The sequence below is a fragment of the Halichoeres trimaculatus genome, unplaced genomic scaffold (assembly GCF_033239565.1).
Source record: "Halichoeres trimaculatus isolate MK-OKI-2021-1 unplaced genomic scaffold, fHalTri1.1 fHalTri1_scaffold_17, whole genome shotgun sequence".
NCBI classification, from domain to species: Eukaryota; Metazoa; Chordata; class Actinopteri; order Labriformes; family Labridae; genus Halichoeres; species Halichoeres trimaculatus.
This window is the reverse complement of record NW_027437195.1, coordinates 15,164,159-15,183,661: the sequence shown is the minus strand read 5'-3', so window position 1 is coordinate 15,183,661 and position 19,503 is coordinate 15,164,159. Positions and strand designations below refer to the sequence as shown.

General features: G+C 39.0%; 2 protein-coding genes across 3 annotated transcripts; one reads left to right on the top strand and one right to left on the bottom strand.

The window, feature by feature from the left end:
• The first annotated feature begins 618 nt into the window (after positions 1–618).
• Positions 619–3,159, top strand: LOC141806685 (uncharacterized). Of its 2 annotated transcripts, none has more exons than XM_074692321.1 (3): positions 619–724; positions 1,253–2,556; positions 2,861–3,159. In XM_074692321.1, exons 2-3 carry the CDS (start codon positions 1,327–1,329, stop codon positions 2,963–2,965), a joined length of 1,335 nt encoding a protein of 444 aa, XP_074548422.1. In that variant the 5' UTR covers positions 619–724; positions 1,253–1,326; the 3' UTR covers positions 2,966–3,159. The 2 variants fall into 2 exon arrangements, with proteins under 2 accessions (XP_074548422.1, XP_074548421.1); XM_074692320.1 differs by having other exon boundaries at positions 622–724; positions 1,257–2,556.
• A 78-nt stretch (positions 3,160–3,237) lies between these two features.
• Positions 3,238–12,047, bottom strand: nek9 (NIMA related kinase 9). The gene is made up of 23 exons (XM_074692319.1): positions 11,596–12,047; positions 10,599–10,776; positions 10,450–10,505; positions 10,295–10,365; positions 10,100–10,205; positions 9,811–9,942; positions 9,598–9,708; positions 9,437–9,501; positions 9,313–9,363; positions 9,040–9,232; positions 8,812–8,956; positions 8,525–8,725; positions 8,305–8,351; positions 7,988–8,149; positions 6,396–6,504; positions 6,145–6,306; positions 5,868–6,035; positions 5,730–5,789; positions 5,443–5,630; positions 5,196–5,354; positions 4,940–5,041; positions 4,807–4,860; positions 3,238–4,725 (listed from the first exon to the last, which is right to left on the bottom strand). The coding sequence occupies exons 1-23, from the start codon at positions 11,779–11,781 to the stop codon at positions 4,546–4,548; spliced, it is 2,886 nt and encodes a 961-aa protein (XP_074548420.1). The 5' UTR covers positions 11,782–12,047; the 3' UTR covers positions 3,238–4,545.
• Between the last annotated feature and the right edge of the window lie 7,456 nt (positions 12,048–19,503).

Below are 19,503 nucleotides of genomic sequence, written 5' to 3'. Positions count from 1 at the left end.
AAAACAAAACAAAGCGAGTTAAAAGATAGCAGAGAAAGGGCTTCTGATGTTTAAGATGAGAAATACTAGTCAGATAACCTGAAATGGAGAGTCTCTTAAATAACTCTACAGATATTTACGGTTTAATACTTTTATGAAGGCCACATGTCAAAAAATGCTTGAGTTATTTCAATGTCAAACTCACCTGAGTGTATTTCCGAAAAAACACACCCTGCACTCTTCCAAAAATTTCGTAATCCACTGATATTAGGTCTTCGTTGGACATAGTGTACCTTTAAATAAAAAATGAACGTTCATTCTTAGTTGTATAGACATATCATGACTGTCATGGGCCCACAATACTTCACATAGATTGGGTTACAAGCTATGCTAACACAGTTTACCCCAGTTAAAAAGAGTTCAAACCTAAACACATGAAAAGTATAGCTCCGCATTCATAATGTATCAATGCACATTAATCTATCATCCCACATATAATTTACCTGAATATCGCTCAAAAGCAACGAGACATCCACGCAGCTCCGACAGACCTCGATTTCAAAACATACGGGACTGTACTTCCGGAAGTGATGTTACATAGACCAATCAGAGAGGCAGCCGAAAGTCCTGGTTTCTAAGCAACGAATGCAAACGTTAGGATAGGAAGTTATGTGCATCTACAAGTTCATCTTTCTGTAAAAAGCGAAACTCCACATTTCAGCGCGTTATTGCAGATGATAAACACGTAAGTACTTTGAATTTTAGACGTTGTCATTGGAATACTAACAGAGTAGGTCAACTACTAAACTGAGTGTAAGACGGCTTACTAAAATTGTCTGACTTTCACTGGTACGACTAGTGAGTTTTATCTTTGAAATTCAAGCTAGGCATTTTGTAACTATCTTGCAATTTCTCTTTTCTTTTTTAATTTATAACTTCAAAGTTGCTATTGACAGAAGAAACAAAGCTCTGTCAAAGCACAATCATACTAATTTGTCATACTGTCTCCTTTTGGTATTTTTAAGCACATCTCAAGGTCGTTATCAAAAAAGTCCATACACAGTATATTTTTACGGCCAGGACTTTGTGTTCTTTATCTTTAGGTTCACTGTGTCAAGGTTAAAGAGCCTAATTGACTGGAATTAAGACACACTTAGATGATATGTCATGAAGCCTTAGTTCATACAAATGCTTGTGCATTACAGTTTTTTTCGCCCCTTATTTTTCCTTTTTAATCGTATTTTCTTCATCCTTCTTATGTTTCTTTTTTAAGACAGGAAACAAAATTTAAAAGCTGGTGCAAAGGCCTCAGGTGTCATCTTTGTGACCTCAACAGCTGATGATACCATGAGCACAAGAAGACGCTGTCCTTCCGGCAAAACCCATGACTATATCTACACTCAAGAACAATGTGGTGTAGAACCCACCAGGAGAGCTGATCAGTACAACCAGCTGTTCCCAAGTAAACCTGTCGCCCACAGAAGACCCAACAACCCCAAAACACAAGACTCACACAATGAGCTTGATTTTGAGAAAATAACTATTACCAAGCGACCGAGAGGACATTTGTCCCAAGAACATCATTCATATGGCAAAGAGACCTCTGGATCCCAAATTCCAAAAAGAAGAGACACTCAAAAACTGCCCAGTGGAGAGCTGGAGATGACCAGAGCAATTCATGAAAAACAGCTCATGCTACAGGAGAAGCTGTGGAGGCTTGATGCAAAAGTACGACAAAAATTCCAGAGAGACTCAGATGATGTTGTTGAAGGCGATGACAGGGGTCAAGGACAGAGGGGAAAAACTCGGACAGAAACCAGACTGTTAGAGCAGAAGAGGGGAGAAGCAGTGCAAAGCAGAGAAAGACAGGAGGAACAGCAGACAAAGAGGAAGGATATGAGGACGGAGGACAGGATGAGAAATACACATGAAGAAAAAATGGCCATATGCAGAGAAGAAAGGAGGGAGGAGGAAACTGAGTACTTACGAAGAAAAGCGTGTCACGGAACTCAGGCGAACAAATCAAGGTTGGAAGATGTGAAAGATCACACCAGAGGAAAAGGGGGATATGAAGAAGGTGATGGCAGTTGTAGGGGGAGAGGAGGGAGGGCAACAGAAATAACAGAAGAAAGAGAACAAAGCTCAACTCTGAGGGGTAATAAAGGCTGGTCCAGAGAGAGGAAACACAGAGAGATGTATGAATCAGACAATGACCGAGAATTATCTCCAATGAGTCAACACAAAACTTCTCACCAAGCTGCAACACAACACTACAGAGGGGATGGAAGAAACCATTCTCAGGAGCCCCGTTGTCCATCAGGTTCTAGTTCCTCTCACTCCAGCAGACAAGAACAAGAGGAGCTGAGCCATACAGACAACGCAAACCACAGCCTCCAGCTACTTCCTTGTCCAGTCTGTGGTCGAAAGTTTGCAAGGGGAAGATTAGAGAAGCATGTTGTCATCTGTGAGAAGGTGAAGCACTCCAATCGTCCAGTCTTTAACACCTTTGCTAAGAGGACTAAAGGAACCTCCTTGGGGGAGTACCTGAAAACCCACAGCAGAGCCACAACACCTGAGGTAGGATCGTCTTTTAAATGACCATCCTATGGCTTTTTAGACATGTGAGCATGTCATATTCGGTGTGACTTCAGAACAGCCTTCTAAAAAACTGAAGGAGTGGTCTGAACCACATCTACCACCAGGGGCAAGTCAAGACCAAAGATCTATGATCGTAAATGTAGTGCTCAGTGATTCATAGTCAGAATCGCTTAGCTATTTTTCCCTTACGTTTTCTCCTTAATTCTCTTTTTATGGAAATTGAATACCAGCTTATCAAAGTGTCGCTATTTAAGGTTTTATTTTTTGAATGTATTTTTTGTAGATTATAAAGAAAAAAAGGCAAAGACAGAGCAGCATGGCAAACCCAAGAAACATGCACGAGGTTCGACCCCCGGCTGGAACTTCAAACCCACAAAGGTTCAAGTGAGCTGACTTGGATGTCTTTCCTTGTCATGTACCTTGTGGCTACTTTGTACAAATGCATTTCCTGTCACAGATGTCTAAGATGCTTTGTCTTTTATGAGGATAGTGCATGATAATATAACAGTAGCTTCACTATACTGTAGCTAACGTAGAGAAAAATATTAAAGGAGCACACATCGGACAGCTGTTAAGTTTTATTTATGGCTTTTACACAGAGCGTGATGCAACAGTGCGAGGAGTGTTACATCTCATTGATATTGGTTCAGTTAAAAAAAAAAAAATTAAATGTTGCTAACATTCTATTCTTAAAAAAACAACTGAAGGTTACAATAAGGGGCTGCATTATAACATTTGCACTTATTTGGTTTCAATAGCATTAAGCCACTGTGAATGTGTTCCACTTTACTGCGTGAAATACAGCCAGTGCTACACTGCTTATACCTGACAGTCAATGGTTTAAACAGTTTAAACTGACAGATTTTACAATAATATTTCCATATATCCTAAATATACGCTTTTTAATGACACACAGCAAACAAAACATCAACAAAACATATAATGAAAGATTTGCGCTCAAGGTTGATGCAAAATACAGTAAAACATTATTGAGAAAGTACCACTTACAGACAAGATGAATGAAATGTAAAATGTAAATGAACAAGGCTGTAGGGTCAGCCACATGACATATGCTTTAATCATTTGCATTCAAATAAAACTGTTCAAGTGTCTATACGCGTGCTGAACCACCAAACACTGAGGGTCAAAAAGAGCAATAAAAAAGTAGAAAAAACAATCAGTAGTTTTGTGTTTCACTCTAAGGCTTTTGTAAAACAAGGAAAGATGCACATTCTAAAACGTATATATTTTCATGATAATATGTTTTTTTCTTTTTTAACCCATGTCATATGAACATGGAGAACAATCTCGTAGAGGCTATTCTGTCTTTGGAACTTTAGCTTTTTAAGAGTATCAAATAAAATGAAACAATAAAAACAAAAGTGATATATAAAAAGTTATGTTTTCTCAATAAGAGATGGTGCCACATGAGTTACAATAAATCAAGACATCATGCTGGCAGCACATCTTTCATTAAACAAAGAGGAAATCCCAAACTTTGCCAGATTGCAAACCTGTTCTTGCTTGACTTATGATGAATACCATCATCTGAGGCACCAATGGCTGAACCCTCAATGCTGACATCACTGAAAGTCAACTTTACACCACTAAAACTTTGACTTTCTCCTTGAAGAGTAACACTATGATCACCACAGTGCAGAGTTCCTGTCCTTCATGTTGAATCCAGCCAACATTTCAGTCTGTGGAGAACCTATCATAATCTCTCCAACCAGGTAAACACAAGTGTGCAAGCGAGAGTGTGCAAGGTACTGTACAGTATTACTTGTGCAATTTGGTGCTCTGTCAAACACATTTACTGTAACGTAACCATTGTGAATGGACCAAGGCTGCAACGTGGTTGCACCTCTCCCATAACCTTCACTCCCAACCCAACCAGTTTGATTTATTCAGCAAGTGCTAAAAGTCGTGATGACTCTCCCATGTTCAGGACATTTAAAGGCTTCAGTCTCACACACCGGCTCCTGCAGATCGGCCCCCATGGTTTGTGAATCCTCCGCCTCTACCTCTTCCATCATGGGCCACATGTTCAGATTGACTGCCCCTGTCATTGTCACCTCTTTCATCATGCAGTGTTAGCCGGTTCATAGCTGCTAAGAGCCTTTCATTCTCCTTCTTCTGTTCATCAACCTAGAGATAGACAAGTATACTCGCTCATATCAAAAAGATCAAAATATCAACACGTCAGGTCTTTTGGGTTAAATGTCTCACCTGCTTCTCAAGCATTTGGATCCTCATCTTCTGTTGTGATACTGTTTCCCGCAGCTGCAATAAAGATCACTGTGTCAGATATAATAACATTAATGCACTGATTCACTGAAAACTTGTTCTGCAGATCTGATACCTGTAAGACTTCACTGCTTGCTTTACAACACACTCCAGATTCCCCTTTCCCACAGAAGTCAGCTTCCTCCAGTCCATTGACTCCACAGTCCATTCGCTTAGTCTGTGGAGAAAATATGAGCAGGAAGAGCAGACGTGTTTCAAGATACAAAATATATGAACAGCAGCATTGGAATTGCTTAAATTCTCTCAGTTTGGAGAGTAAATAATAAAAATAATGCAGAGTTTTGTCCAAAGGACGGTTATTTTAGCATTACCGATAGCCCTTTTGGATAGCTGACAGCAGCTGCTGCAGCCTTTAGCTCCTTCAGCTCATCATAAGGAAGAGTGACACTATCAGAGAAAGAAGGGAGCTGGTCTGGAGAAGGCAGATCTGCGTCGTCTGGCATTGGGATGAACTCAGCATCTTCAAGCTCCTGTTAAATGAGAACTATTCTAAATTAGAACACAGCAATTGCCACAGTATCCTCTAGTTTCTCCTTACTCCTTTTTAGGCTAACAAACCTTTCTAAGCCAGAGCGGGCAGGAGCTGTCCCCAGTCTGATTTGTCACAGACATCATTGAGGTCCCCATAAAACACTCCTCTGTATGATCCTCCATTGTACCCCCAAGGCCCCTGTCTCGACACTCTGTCTCTGAACCATGTTCCAAGTCTAGATCCACTGTGGATGTGGAGGCCTCCTGATCCAGTCCTGATTATGCACATAGAGAACACTTTGGACATGTCTGTTTGAATACAAAGAAGCAGAAAAATCAAAAACCATGAAGTGACAGAGGAAAAAAGTATTTACCACTTCCAACTGAGAGTCCACTGCTGTTTGATCGAATGGTTTTGGAGTTAAGCACTTTCTCTGCAAAGAAAGAAGAAAATGCTTTAAACACCTACATGTTCGCATCAGTTAACTGTGAGAGTGTTTGTGACTACAAACCCATTATGATGATGGTGTGCCAACCACGGCAAGACAGGTCTGGTGCGTGGTGAAGGGAACCAAAGATTGGCCTTGGCATGGCAGGACAAACCTCCGAACCAAAGCCCTTATCTGCAGGCATCCCCAAACGCCCGTTTCCTGCATTTCCCCATGCAAAGATCTGATTGTCTGCAGGAAACAAAACATTGTGAGAAGAAGAAATAAAACTGATTTAAACCTTTGCATACCATAAAATAAAAATAATATATATACAATATATTACTGTATGTGCCCTTACCTTCAGTGGCTGCAATGGTGAAGCCATCTCCACACGACACTTTGGTCACAATCTTCCCTCCAAAAGGTCCAACAAGGACTTGGACACCTTGGTGTTTCTTAAAATCCTTCACACCCAGCTGCCCATACTTATTACAGCCAAATGTGATCAGTCGACCACGTCCTGCAGAGACAGATTGCACTGAATGAAGTCCCTTTAAAATGAAGATCACTTTCACGTAGGAGTGAAACATCAGACTCTTTTAGTGGTACCATCAATTGCGGCAGTGTGAGTCTTTCCTGGAGCTATGGCCTCAATTTTGAACCGTGACAGCTGCTTTGCCAAGGTCAGTGTGGTGATGTACGGGATCCCCTGGTAAGCCTGTTGCATCGTACAGAGGAGAAAGTTAAAACACTTGCTCTGCAACCTCTTCCTTGACTGATCTAAAGGCAACCATTTTCCTCTGAAGTCAGTCTCAGGGTGGAAAGCAAACATGTTAAGAAGGAACACTGCTGTGCCTGTACTAAAGTGCTTTCAGTTGAGAATAGTCCAGCCTTTGGATTTCCCCCTACTCACTGATGTCAGATCACAACACATGTTTCTATAGAGGTATACGTTCCAGGGGCTAGGGCTGCTGCTAATGCTACAACAACTTTATAAACATGAGGTTCCATAAATCAGATATAAAGCATGCAGAATACTTTAAGACAGACTGAACAGATACTACATAGGGAACCAGGAGTGCTATGGGACAATTTTTACCTAGCTTTAGTGAGAAGAGCTTAGAAATTAAGGTTGTGGATGCTGCTAGTGCAAAAAATGTTGGTGGTGGACACAGGCCCTTAAGCTTTCAGAATGACCAACAGTTAAAAAGGCAACAAAGAGTGACAATAAATTAAGGGATCAATCATATTTCAAATTAAAACTAAACATGTGATACACATTAGCTATGAATAGACCAATCAATAACTTTTAAACTAACATAAGCTGGAAATACGTGCCTTTCCCATCATACCATAATACTCTATAAATTAGGGCTGGGACAAAATGCTATTCTCACATTTTGATTCTATTACGTTTTTGGGGATGCGGATGCAATTTAAATTGCGATTCTTTGATATTTACCATTTTTGTGATTTTTAGAATTTTTTATTCTTACACCAGACCATGTGAAAAGTTAAATGATGATGTCTACAGACTATACTAAGGAAACATACTCTCTTATAAAATTCACATAATGTGAGTCAGAGAGAAACATTTCACCCTCTGCTGGAGAAAAGTGGTACCTATTTTTCAATCCAGTTTATGAACAAAGACTAAAATGGGAATTTCAATTTGAAAAAAAAAACTGAATTTTTTGACAAAGAATCCTGATTTTGATATTGTCAAACAAAAAAATCCCCATATAATGATTTTTGATTTTTTTCTTCCACCCCTGCTGTTAATATAATGATAGCTTATAGCCAAGACACATTTTAACATAATATTAGCCTGGAACACATTTACCACCACCAAAAACAACTGTGGTAGGCATTAATCCAAGATGTTTTATTTAAATCTTTTTGTTGGAATTTTTGCACTATATATTTTCTTGTTTTCCTGTTGTAACTGGCAATTTTCTCATTGCTGGACAAATAAAGGAGTATCTTATCCTATCTAATAACTACCCATTGTCATTTTGATACCTGCTCAGTTGAGTGATGGAGTACAACCTCCTTTTTTTGTTTTTCACTACTTCCAGCCTGGGATACAACATTGTAACTGATGTTATAGTATCAGAGCCTTGCACCCTGCAGGCGACGTGAGAGAAAAATGGTCCCTGTGTGAACATGAAGAATAACAGTCTTTGACTGTAGCCAAGTACCTCTCCAGGGTGATTTTTGAGACCAGTGATTCCCTGGTTGAGACCAAGCTTATTGAATTCATTGTTTCCACAGGCTAACACTTTGCCGGCCTCTGTCAGAAAGAAGGTCCCGTCACTGCCACATGAGACTGAGGAGATGCTGGCTCCTTTGGGTATCTCCACCTGAGCAAAGCATAGCAAAGAAGGTTCTTTCACATGCAATGAAAACTACTTAGTTCATAATGCTTAAAACACTCTGTAAGGCACCAGCTCCTGAAGGCTTTAGTCACCTGACTGACATCACAAAACATGCCAGAGCAGGAAAATCAAAACTCTACCTGCATTGGAGAAGAAAAGTCATCCTCACATTCCAGGCCCAGACGCCCTGCAGCAATAAAAGAGAGCAGCCTTTACTAAGAACACGGAATATGTCTGTACTGCAGGTTAACAGGGCCTCTGACGCCATCTGCTGGCCATGATTGTTACAGTAAAACAACAGGAAGAGGCCTGAAAACACACCTTTGACTTAAAAGTTTAAAAGACAGCAACTTCACTTACCATACTCTCCACAGCCCCATGAGTAGATACTCCCACTCTGAGTCAGGACCACCACATGGTTGTCTCCGCACGAAACCTGGCGCACAGGCCGCTCTTCAAAAAACTCCAAAAGCACCGGCTCCAAAATCTCACTGCCAAGCTCGCCCTCCACTCCAATGCAGCCGTAATAGTCAGACCCGAACATGTACATTTGGTCCTCATCTATTAAAACAGCAGTAACAGGGGGATAAACAGACACATACGAGGATTTTCTCTGAGGTTTGCTTAAATAAGCTTTGCTCCCTCACCAGTGACACAAGCAGTGAAATCAGCTCCACACGCCACCTGTCGGATGGCCTTCCCCTGAAGCTTCTCCACCTTCTTTGGCTGCCGGTAAGAGGCCTGGTCACCGTGGCCCAGCTGTCCCACCATCTTTGCTCCACCTTGGACATTCTGAGGGGTTGTGTCAGAGTTAATGAAGTACAACAACAACTGGATACAACATTTCTCTCCCAGAATGCTGAAACAATACTCACAGCCCAGGTATACAGCTCCTTTTCCACTGACACCACAGCAAAATGGCTCTCTCCTGCACATACATGCTGGGCACTGCTGCCTCCTTTAAAAGCATCCAGTTTTTGGGGGGTGAACTTACCCCCACCCCAGAAATACACCTCCCTTGAGCGTGTGGTCACTACAGCAACAGGGGTGTCAGTCACTGTGCTCAGCCTACAGCAGACAAACCAGTTATTTAAAACAAATAAAGGACTAGAGATGTGTTTTCAGAAAACAAAGTGTTTGCAACTTACTTTGGCTTCTTCATCGCAGAATTCAGCAGGGCAACTCGCTCTTCAAGCTCCCTGACAGAAAATACATTTGTGAGTAGTGGGACATTTAAAACACTTTAGGGAAATGAAGAAAACACAAACTTACTGTCTGCGGCAGGAGATGAATGGCAGGTCCAGAACCTGCTCTCCTGTTGGTCTTTTAGCAGGGTCCTGTGGAACACATGGACCACAAAAACATCCAGAGATCAGCTTTTTACTTATAAATCTCTGAAACAACACTCTTCTCTAATTAGTCCTGGTACTCACTTTATCAAGGCACTCATATACCAGCTTGATCAATTCAGGAGAATAAACATCTGAGTTCACTTCCATAGTCCAGTTACCCTGGACTATCTTTACACAGAGGTTGAGAGGATTCTAATGGACACAAACAGAAAAATGAGTCATTTGTGGCTGTAAAAAATGAAGTTTTCTAACAAATGTCAAAGAATATGATTCATTACATGTAAAGAATCTTACTGTTGCATCAAACGTTCTTGTAAGAGTTAAGACTTCAAAAAGCACACAACCCATGGCCCAGATGTCGGATTTGAAGTTGTACTTGGCTCCCTGGCACAACTCAGGTGACATGTAGTATGGAGTTCCCACACACTGGGTTTATATATGAAGAAATGGTTCAAGTAAAAAGAAGAAACACTTGCAGTTATCAAACAGCTTCAGTGTTTTTACAATATTCAAAATGCACAAGACCTGTGTTTAAACAACACTATTATAAACCATTTGATAAAAAGAAGAAAGACAAACTTACAGTCTCAGCCATTGAAAATTCAGAATCTAACTTCTTCGCAAGACCGTAGTCACCCAGTTTGATGAGGTCAGTTTTTGTAAGGAAAATATTCAGAGTTTTGATATCCCTGCAAGAAACCAAGTACATTTTCACTTTACAACTACTCAAAAAGTGTTGTCTCTGTAAATTTTTCATGAAAGCAGTCACACATCTTACCTGTGTAAGATCCCAGCTTTGTGAATGTGGGCCACTGCTGAGGCTATTTGGTACAGATACCAAATGACCACCTAAAACACACATTAAAAGTCACTGTGTAATACAGAACAGCCAGTTTGTGTACACTTAACTCAGTCTAATGTTGCCACACATACATCTTCACTGAAAAGTTTCCCCTTCTGCTGGATGATTCTGTCATAGAGATTTCCTCCTGTTGAGATAACGCCATTTTGCAATCAGTCACAGAAAGTCAACTTTTAGACTTGGTTGCAATCACAAGTACACACCGTCGGTGTTTACGTACCATTGCAGTACTCTAGCTCAATGAAAAGGGTGTTCTTATCCAGGAAGTGGTTGAAATAGGCTATGATGTTGTTGTGTTCTAGGATGGACAGGATGCTTATTTCGTTCATGACATCTCTGCGGTCCTTTTCTGAGAGAGAGTTTAGTTCCACTTCCTTCCATACCACCAGAGAGTTGTCCTATGGAAAGAAAAGGGCACCATTCATCAAATTATACCAGAAAAAGCCCAAATTCAGCTTTTATAATTTACAAATGAGAGGTTTTATATTGTCTACACTTCTAGCTACCTACATTTACCAATGTCAAACAAGGAAAGCTGCTGCATGTATAATATGAGTTATTAAGGTGTGAGAATAACAGAGTAACTCACACTACAATTTGATATCTGATAATTGCAGGATTAATGCCACCAACACCATCAGTCACCAAGTAACACCAAGAGTCATCTTAGGACATCTGTTAATAGCATCATATTGTTTTTAGATTATAGTGTCAATATTCTGCTCCAGCAACATGATGCAGCAATATTACTATATTGTATAGTCCTAATAACCTAATAAACTTTGATAAAGTGGATGAGAGGGAATATATTTAAGTTTGTACATGTGTAACAGGGTGGAAAACAAGTGAAGGGAAAGTCATGAGCCTTCTCCACTGAAGAATTTCTCTCAGAGGTGTGAAAACCGAGGATAAGTGACACATCCTCTATAACGCAGTTTGTCGTGATCTCCTGAACACAACACTTACTTATCACAATGGGGCGCTAATAAATATGGTGTACATAGTTAATATGGTTTTTACAGAAAGCTGCGTGTTTAATAATTAATCTCTGGAAATAAAGTTATGGAGAGCTTTTAAAGTTGTATATGACGTTTCCCATGCCCTGTAGTTGAAACAATGATCGTGCATCGTTAAGAGAAGATGCATGGCACTATTTTGTGCTCTGTGCCTTTTTAACGCAGACGACTGTACACGAAACAACACAAAATGTACCCTACCTCCGTTCTCCTGTACAGAGTTGCTTCACCAAACGCCCCCCTCCCGAGGATCCGGATAGGAATGTAATGCAGCTTCTCCTCTTCGCCATTAAACGTGCTCGACGCTGAACGCTCACTGACCACAGACCCGCCGCCCAAATCTGAATTTAGCGAGGCGAAATGTCTCTCATAGTCCTCCAGTGACATTTCGGCACAGGGACTTGTTTGCCCGTGGCAGTGATGGAAATAACCCGTACAGGCCTGACGACAACTTCTTCAGAAAGACGTCTACAAAACCGCACACAGGTCTACCATGTTACCTGTGTGGTCTTACACACCCGCCTGTTGGAGCAATGAACACTAAAAAGTTTAAATTCCTCTATAGATTTAAAGGTAACAAAAAAACAACGTAGCTAAATGCGTGAAACTATAGTAGCAGCACTACTGTCAAGCCCGACACAATAAAAATGAGGTTCAGCCAACTTTTACAACTTTCAAAATAAGACGAACACCATAGCATGTGTACGGAGTATGTTTTATGGTGAAAGAAATCAACCGGATTTCCGGTTATGTCTGTTGAGCTTGATATGGCTAACAGCAAAACTAGCAGATCGAAATTGCAGCGCCACCTAGCTCATATCACAAAAACATTTGTCAGTCGACGCTTAAAAGCAACAAAATCCAATAAACAAGAAACTCTGACTCTGCATAACAAGTTTATGATGTTTGAAACTTACTCTCGACAGAAACTAAAGCAGGAGATTATTTACCCTAACCCGGAAATGATCAAAATAAACGGCTGTTTTGCTTTTAAGTTTAAACTTTTACAGTACAAAATGTGCCCCTAAAGTTTTCTCTTTTCCCCTTCTCAAGCGACAATAATTACACAAGTTATGTCCGGATAATTGTACAATTGTGTTACAGAATTTGAGTAACATTGGATTAATTCAGATAGATTGGGACCCTTTAAAAAAAACCCACCTGTGTTCATATTTTTGGCAAACACAAATAAACTTAAACAGCATATAATGCATTTCTGAATTCCTTGAGGTGTGTACTTTGTGTGTGTATATAAAGAAATTAAATGCCTCCTATACCCCCATCTCAACAAATAAATAAACAAATATGTAAAAATAAATAAATGTTGAATGTTTCCAGTTCTGTCTTAACCAGGTCTCTGGACTAATCAATGGCTCCTTTCATTTTTTTTCCGCTTTTAAAATTTTCCGTCTTAATTTTTTTCCCACTGCCTCTACACCCTCTTTTGCACTGGCATCAAATGAAGAATAAATAAAACCATAGATTAGAAGCATAGAGATTATAATGCACTGGCTCCAGAATTCACTTATTATTGCTTTGCCACCATTTGCAAACTTAACATTTAATACTTGTTTTGGTTAGGCCTTATTGTTTGCATTAAATAATCTGATTTGTTTAAACAACCAAGTCTCACAGAAATATGAGGGTTAGTTTCAACACATTGCACAGTCTAAACATGAAAAATTGAGGAATTGGCTTATAATTAATGTTTGTTTATGGATTGTTAAAAAGATTTTGTCTGCATCTCTGTGGATGTGTGCTGATAGAGATGTCAAGTTACTCTGATAAAAGGCTTTATGAATACATAGTGTTGAGGTTCATTATGTTGGCATGTAAGCAGTGTCCTAAAATTAACTTAAAAATATTGTCCCAATTACTAAACCATCAACCTTGTTGATTATAAACACCCTGGAAACCTTTTTCTTTTTTTTCATCATTCATATTTGTCTGTACTTTTGATTTAAAATATATTATGAATTTAGAATTACTCTCTTTTATTAAAATCAAGACAAAAGCACGTGCAAGCACATCTATTTCTTCATATTTTTCAAGGTCAACTTCTAGTTTGATGCTGTCCATACCCTCTCATGTGATGCCCAGTTTTGCCATGTGATTTCGGTCACCTTCTTCAAAAACAACTTTACTGCATGAACTGTTTTTGATTTGTCCCTTCAAAGCAGAAACACTAGGGTGTTCCCTTAAGCTGTCCCAGTTTACCTGTGTTGACCAGACAGAGCTGTATACTTATTTTAAAGCTAACAAGTTTGATTGCTGAGCACCTTTTCCAACCTAATGTAGCCTTATTAATTGTGAGTTTTGGTCTTGGAAAATAAAATTACTATTTACCCATACCAGGTGTTATTCATTAAAAAAACTACTCAATTCATGTGTTTTTTACTTGGAAACTGTGTTTAAGACATATACAGCGTAGTCTTCAGCCTACTAACAAAACTGGGGAGCACATTACCAAAGTCACATCAGAAACAAAGCATGATGCAAACGTGGCCTTGTTCATGACAAGCTTTTCTTCAGACTTCTGGTCTAAAGATAGCCTGAGGTCTGCAGTACTTGAAATCTAAGGTTTCACCATCAAAAAAAAAGAGATAACATTTACATTAAGACCTTTACGTTACATTTTTACATGAGAATTTTAGAGGGTAGAGGTGAAACAAGCACACACGCATATTTCACCAAAGCAGTTTCGTAATATTGACTCACCTGTCAGAGGCAACATACTGGGGAGACAACTGAGTGAAAACCTGAAGACCAGAGAGCTATCCAGACATGATTTCAAATGACAGCACAGACGGAGAATCGATACCCCGTGGCACAGGAAACAAAAGTATGTCCAGTTTATTTGGATGTATGAGCATAAGAAAATGTTCTGTTTTATTATCTGTTGAGTAACTTAACCTCTAATCCAAGTGTGTGTTTGTTCAGGATCTGTTCGCTCAATCAGAGTTGGGTCCAGAAGTCTTCCTCTGTATCCGCTGGTTATTGTGTGTTTTGGACTGGTGAACGCTGTTCTCATGTTAACTGCTGTTGTTCTTGGGGTTTATTGTGAGTACAACTAGGAGATTGTGTATCAATAATTTGCTATTTTCACTTTGAAATATACAAATACTTTACTAATCAACTCTTATCACAAACCTACCCAGTGTTGTAAGAAATGCTTCACTCACAGTGCCTTGTTTTTTTTTAATCTAACCCAAAATGTTTTTCCTATGCCTGCTTATCCCAGGTGGAAAAGTTGGTGAGATATCAGCTCCTGACGAGGCCGCCCAAGTCCTCATACTAGAGTTCAAGACACTAAGTGAAGTGAAAACTGAAATGATCAAATCTCAAGACAAAGTCATCAAAGAATTAAATAAGGAGCTGAAAAGCTACGAAAAACTGAAATTGCAGGTGGAGCAGAACCTCACCCTCTGTGACCAGCTCCAGAGGCAGATCGAGAGTCAACACATGACAAAAGCAACACTGCAGTCTGAGATATCTGATATACGTGAGAGGCTTTTGCATTCTTTATCAATGCATTGGGATGTGAAAACTTTTCTTGTTGATGTGACTTTTAATATGTTTTTTTCACTAGAGGGTCATTGTGGACGATGCCTGTCGGGATGGCAGTTAATCAACTCATCATGCTACTTCCATTCTAAATCACAAACCACTGACCTCAAGAACTGGCAAGACAGCAGGGCGGACTGTATAAGCCGGGGTAGCAATCTGGCTGTGATTGATAACTTGGAGGAGCAGGTGAGTCATTCTTCACGGCATCATGTTCACTTGAGTTTTCTGAGAAGTCACAGCCAAGCAGGAGTTTCTTTCACCATGTTGTCCCTGACTTGGTTAATTTTACTCAGAGGAAAGTACCAGATAGGTGGCATGCACATCCTTTAACATGCTCCTCTCAGCTTCTCACCAGGTGCTAATTTGGTTTGCACTGCTTATAAAATGCTGGGATGTTTACCTATCAATAACATATTGTGCTGTTTAACCTCTGCTAGTTAAATCTAAATGAGTTTCTACAAGAAGGGGATAGACGTTTAAGCCAGTGGAACCAAAAGGGAGTCTGGATCGGTCTGACGTATGTCCAAGAAAAGCACAGCTGGATGTGGTTAAACAAGACAACTCTGCAGAGTGAAGGGTAAGAAATATAAGCCACATTTTTCAGTTGAAAAAAAATGCAAATAGCAAAAAAATATTCCTGTCTGGTAAAAAGCAACTGAGTAACCAAGCTTATTATTGTGCATGATAAATGCTCAACCCCAGCTATAGTTATAAACACATCTGCTTTATGAGACAATTTAATGTGTGAATACCTCCTTTGAAATACTTCTGATGAGTCGCTGTTAATTTACTTATTAGATTTGATTGTTTTGTTGGATTTTAAAGTATGACTCTGTTGCCTAAGGTATTGGAGATCGGGAGAGCTAGATGACCAAGAGGAACCAGTTGGGGCCTGTGGGGCAATCCTGAAAGCAAACATCCCGACCAGAACGTGGATTATTGCATCTTGCATCTCAGAGAAGGAATGGTTATGTGAAAAGGAGCCACACTAGTTTTGGAGGGATTGCTGGTCCACATCCAGAATGGGTTTAAGTCTCTCCACGACCTTTAACAAAGGCAGAAAGTCAAACAGGAGAAAAAAGTAATGTTTTTTCAAATGTACCACAAAAACCCTTTAAAAACTTCTACATTGTTTTCAGACATTTCCTTGTGAATGTTTGACAGTTACACCAAACACATCTGCAGTGGCTTTTTTGAGTAAATAAGTTAAGCCCTATTATTTCCAGTGCTTGTTGCAAAACCTTGAATTAAGTTAAATGTGGTCTGTATTTATGGGAAGTGTTGAAATTACTCAAGGGGATTTTTTTCTTTTTTTGTAAAATAAATGAATGAATGAATGACGGAATGAATAAATTTAACAGTAGATTTGCCTGGAACATATATCTCACTTCTTAGATTTTACATGACAATGCCAATAATTGCTTATGATTGTAAAACGACATGGCTGTAGAGATATGAAGCAAAGTGAGTTAAAAGAACAGAAAGAAATAAAACATGATAAAAACTATGCTAACCTTGAGTGATATTAAATCTAATAAAGTCCACTTTTTCAACTGTATGAAAATTATATATGTGTATCAGTGGGACTGTATTGTGTCATGGAAATGATGGATGTTATAGTGTCATCTAAAACAAAATATGACATTCTAGTTAGTATGTGTTGTAAAAAGCAGGTAGAGGGCCAGCTTCTCCATCTCCATTTATGCTGATTGCTGGATACAGCCCAGTGTGTGATATTCACCATTTAGCACGTAAAATTTATCGATTCATTCAGAGAGTATCTCTTTGCCAAAGTGTAAAAAAGGACATAAGAGTGAACAAACAGAAAACACGTTAAATGATGCAAAATTCAGCATGTAGGCTTAAAAACTTCTTTCCAGCAGCACATTATTTTCATTTTTTTCAGAACTTTTGTGGTAAATGTAAATAAAATTACTTTATTGTCAAACTTAAAGAATTTAATGGGGCTTACTCTATACTTATAACGAAACTCAAAGATTAAACCAGGGTGTCCAAACACACACACACACACACACACACACACACACACACACACACACACACACACACACACACACACACACACACACACACACACCTTATCACTGGTAGAACGCAGGAGTCAAACAGATCAATTGGTCCTGCTCGCACCAACATAATGGAGGATTTCCAGTCACAGGAAAGACCCGGGGACGAAGTTTTAACAAAGCAGAAGATTTCTCGAGACCTCAGTCAATATGGGCATTCAGGCTCTCACTATCGAACATCTCGAGCAGGTACAGCAAACTTCAAATGTAAAATTGTCTGCTGTTAGTGTAACAGAGTAACTTTTGTTACTCCTGGTGCCATTCTCTTTCCTTGGTTTTATCTCACAAACTGGTCTTTTTCTCTAAGATCATAAAATGTATTTGAAACTGATGTAAACAATTGGTGAATTTAATCATTTTTATGTATTGCAAATGATTTTGTGTAAACTTTGATCAAACTGTATCCATCAGTTTGTTCAAAATGATCAAGTTTTGAAAGTTCAGTCGAGGATGAAAGAAACAAAGCAGATTTTAATTCATGAAAGTCTCATTAATATGTTTACAGGCAGAGGTTGTTTAGCCATTCCACGCCATCGACTGGTTGTACTGAGCCTGTGTCTGTTGAATGCTGCTCTACTGATAGCTGCTGTGGTCGTTGGTGCTTTCTGTAAGTATGAACTTAACATGGCTTTGATTTCCAAACTATCTTTGATAGAGTTAAAGGTCCCTACCCTTATATTTTAACTCAGTTTGATGGTGCTGAAATTCAGTAGCATTTGGATTCTGCCATAAACCTCTATAAATTTCTTCTTGCAGACCTTGACTGATAAACTGTCATAGCTTTTAAATGTCACCAGGACAAGAAATGATACAATGGTCTCAGAATCTCTATTTGAATAATAATAATTAAAAAAAAAACATTTAAGTCTTAAACATATAAGCTATCATAGGTCATCTTCTGCTAATAAACTTGTGATTCATTTTTGTGGTCTTCATTAAATGAAATAGTTTTACCAAGGTTCCTTTGAAGGTGCTATCCAGGGTTTTAGCAAAGCTTTGCATTGAAAAAGCATGTGTCTTCTATGCTAAAAGCTCTGTTCTTTTTTGTCTTTGTGGCTGTGGTATGTAGGTGTGATACTTTTCATGACTGCAGCTGGAGTTCAACTTCTTGATGCACTGTTATTTGTTTATTTGAGCTGAATAAAACCTGAAATGTAGAATCACAAGTCCAGTTTTTCAGTTTTCCCATAATTGCCCAGCCTAGGATCGAGAAAGTGGATCTGTTCATTTTAATCATTACCAGTGTATCAACAAAATTATTACAATAATCTCACAATAACATAAATACTGGTAGCTGGTAACTTACTTAGCAATCAGTGCACAAATGCCTGGTATTCCCATTGCCCAACTGTTTTCCTACACATTTTCCTCCTTTTTTAATGCATTTACAGCACATTTTTCTGTTAAAAAAATCTTCTTCTTTTATTCTATTCTTATTTTTCTTCAAAATTAAAAACTTAGAAATGTTAAACTTATTCAAGGGTGGGTGCACTATGACTTTTCATGCTGGTTTCACTAAAACTTTCAGAGATACTTCACTTTTTGTGATTTCAGTCCCATTCAAATAAATGCAGAATCTTCAAAATTTTCACTTTTCAGGAAAGTTTTTCAGCCTCATTGAAACCCTTCTTATTCAGTCACACATTCACCCAGAAACTTAATTCAAACTTCATTGGGTTTAATATTCTTCATAGCATTCAAAAATTATTCACAGTTTTTCAGCTTCACAAGCCAGTTTGCATTGGTGTGTCTTGGAAGGGATGTCTGAGCTCACAGTGAGGCATCTGAACTTCAGAGTGGGGAGACTACACACTCTCTGGAAATACAGCAACATATTTTACTCCACAGACTCAAATGGGGCATCAAAACAGAGGTTATCTTGTCTGATTGTGTAAAAATGTTTTTTGAAGCAAAAGGATAAAGGTATTAGTCAGAAAAGGGCCAACTGTAAGGCAAACTCAACCAACTCCCCTCATTTATTCCCATGTTAAATCTTACAGGAGTTTCCCCCGAGATCAATGAAGGATCACCCACTTTTTTAATCTCTTTCCCTGGCCACATTTCTGGCTCTACAGACATAAAACTTACATAACACTGGGGGCAGCTGTGGCTCAGTGATAAAGTCGTTGTCTCTGAATCGGTCCGGTTTGAACCCAATCTGAGTTTCTGGTCGTAACCCAATCCAAACCTAATCAGGGCTTGGGCTTTAAACAGTTTTTTTGTGTAATAAAACTTTATACAGCTGATTTCCAGCTTGTTTTGTTTTAAAAAATCTAACTTAGTTTGATTATAATCAGTTATGTATGATCTAAATTGAAACAGATTTAAATAAATCCCACACAAAGAGCTGTTTTATCTCACAATAAAGCAAAACCCATGTCTAAAGCCATCCTGAGATATGTGCCAAATTGCTCTCTATTCTCATCCTACCTCAACAGACATTTGCACAGAAGTT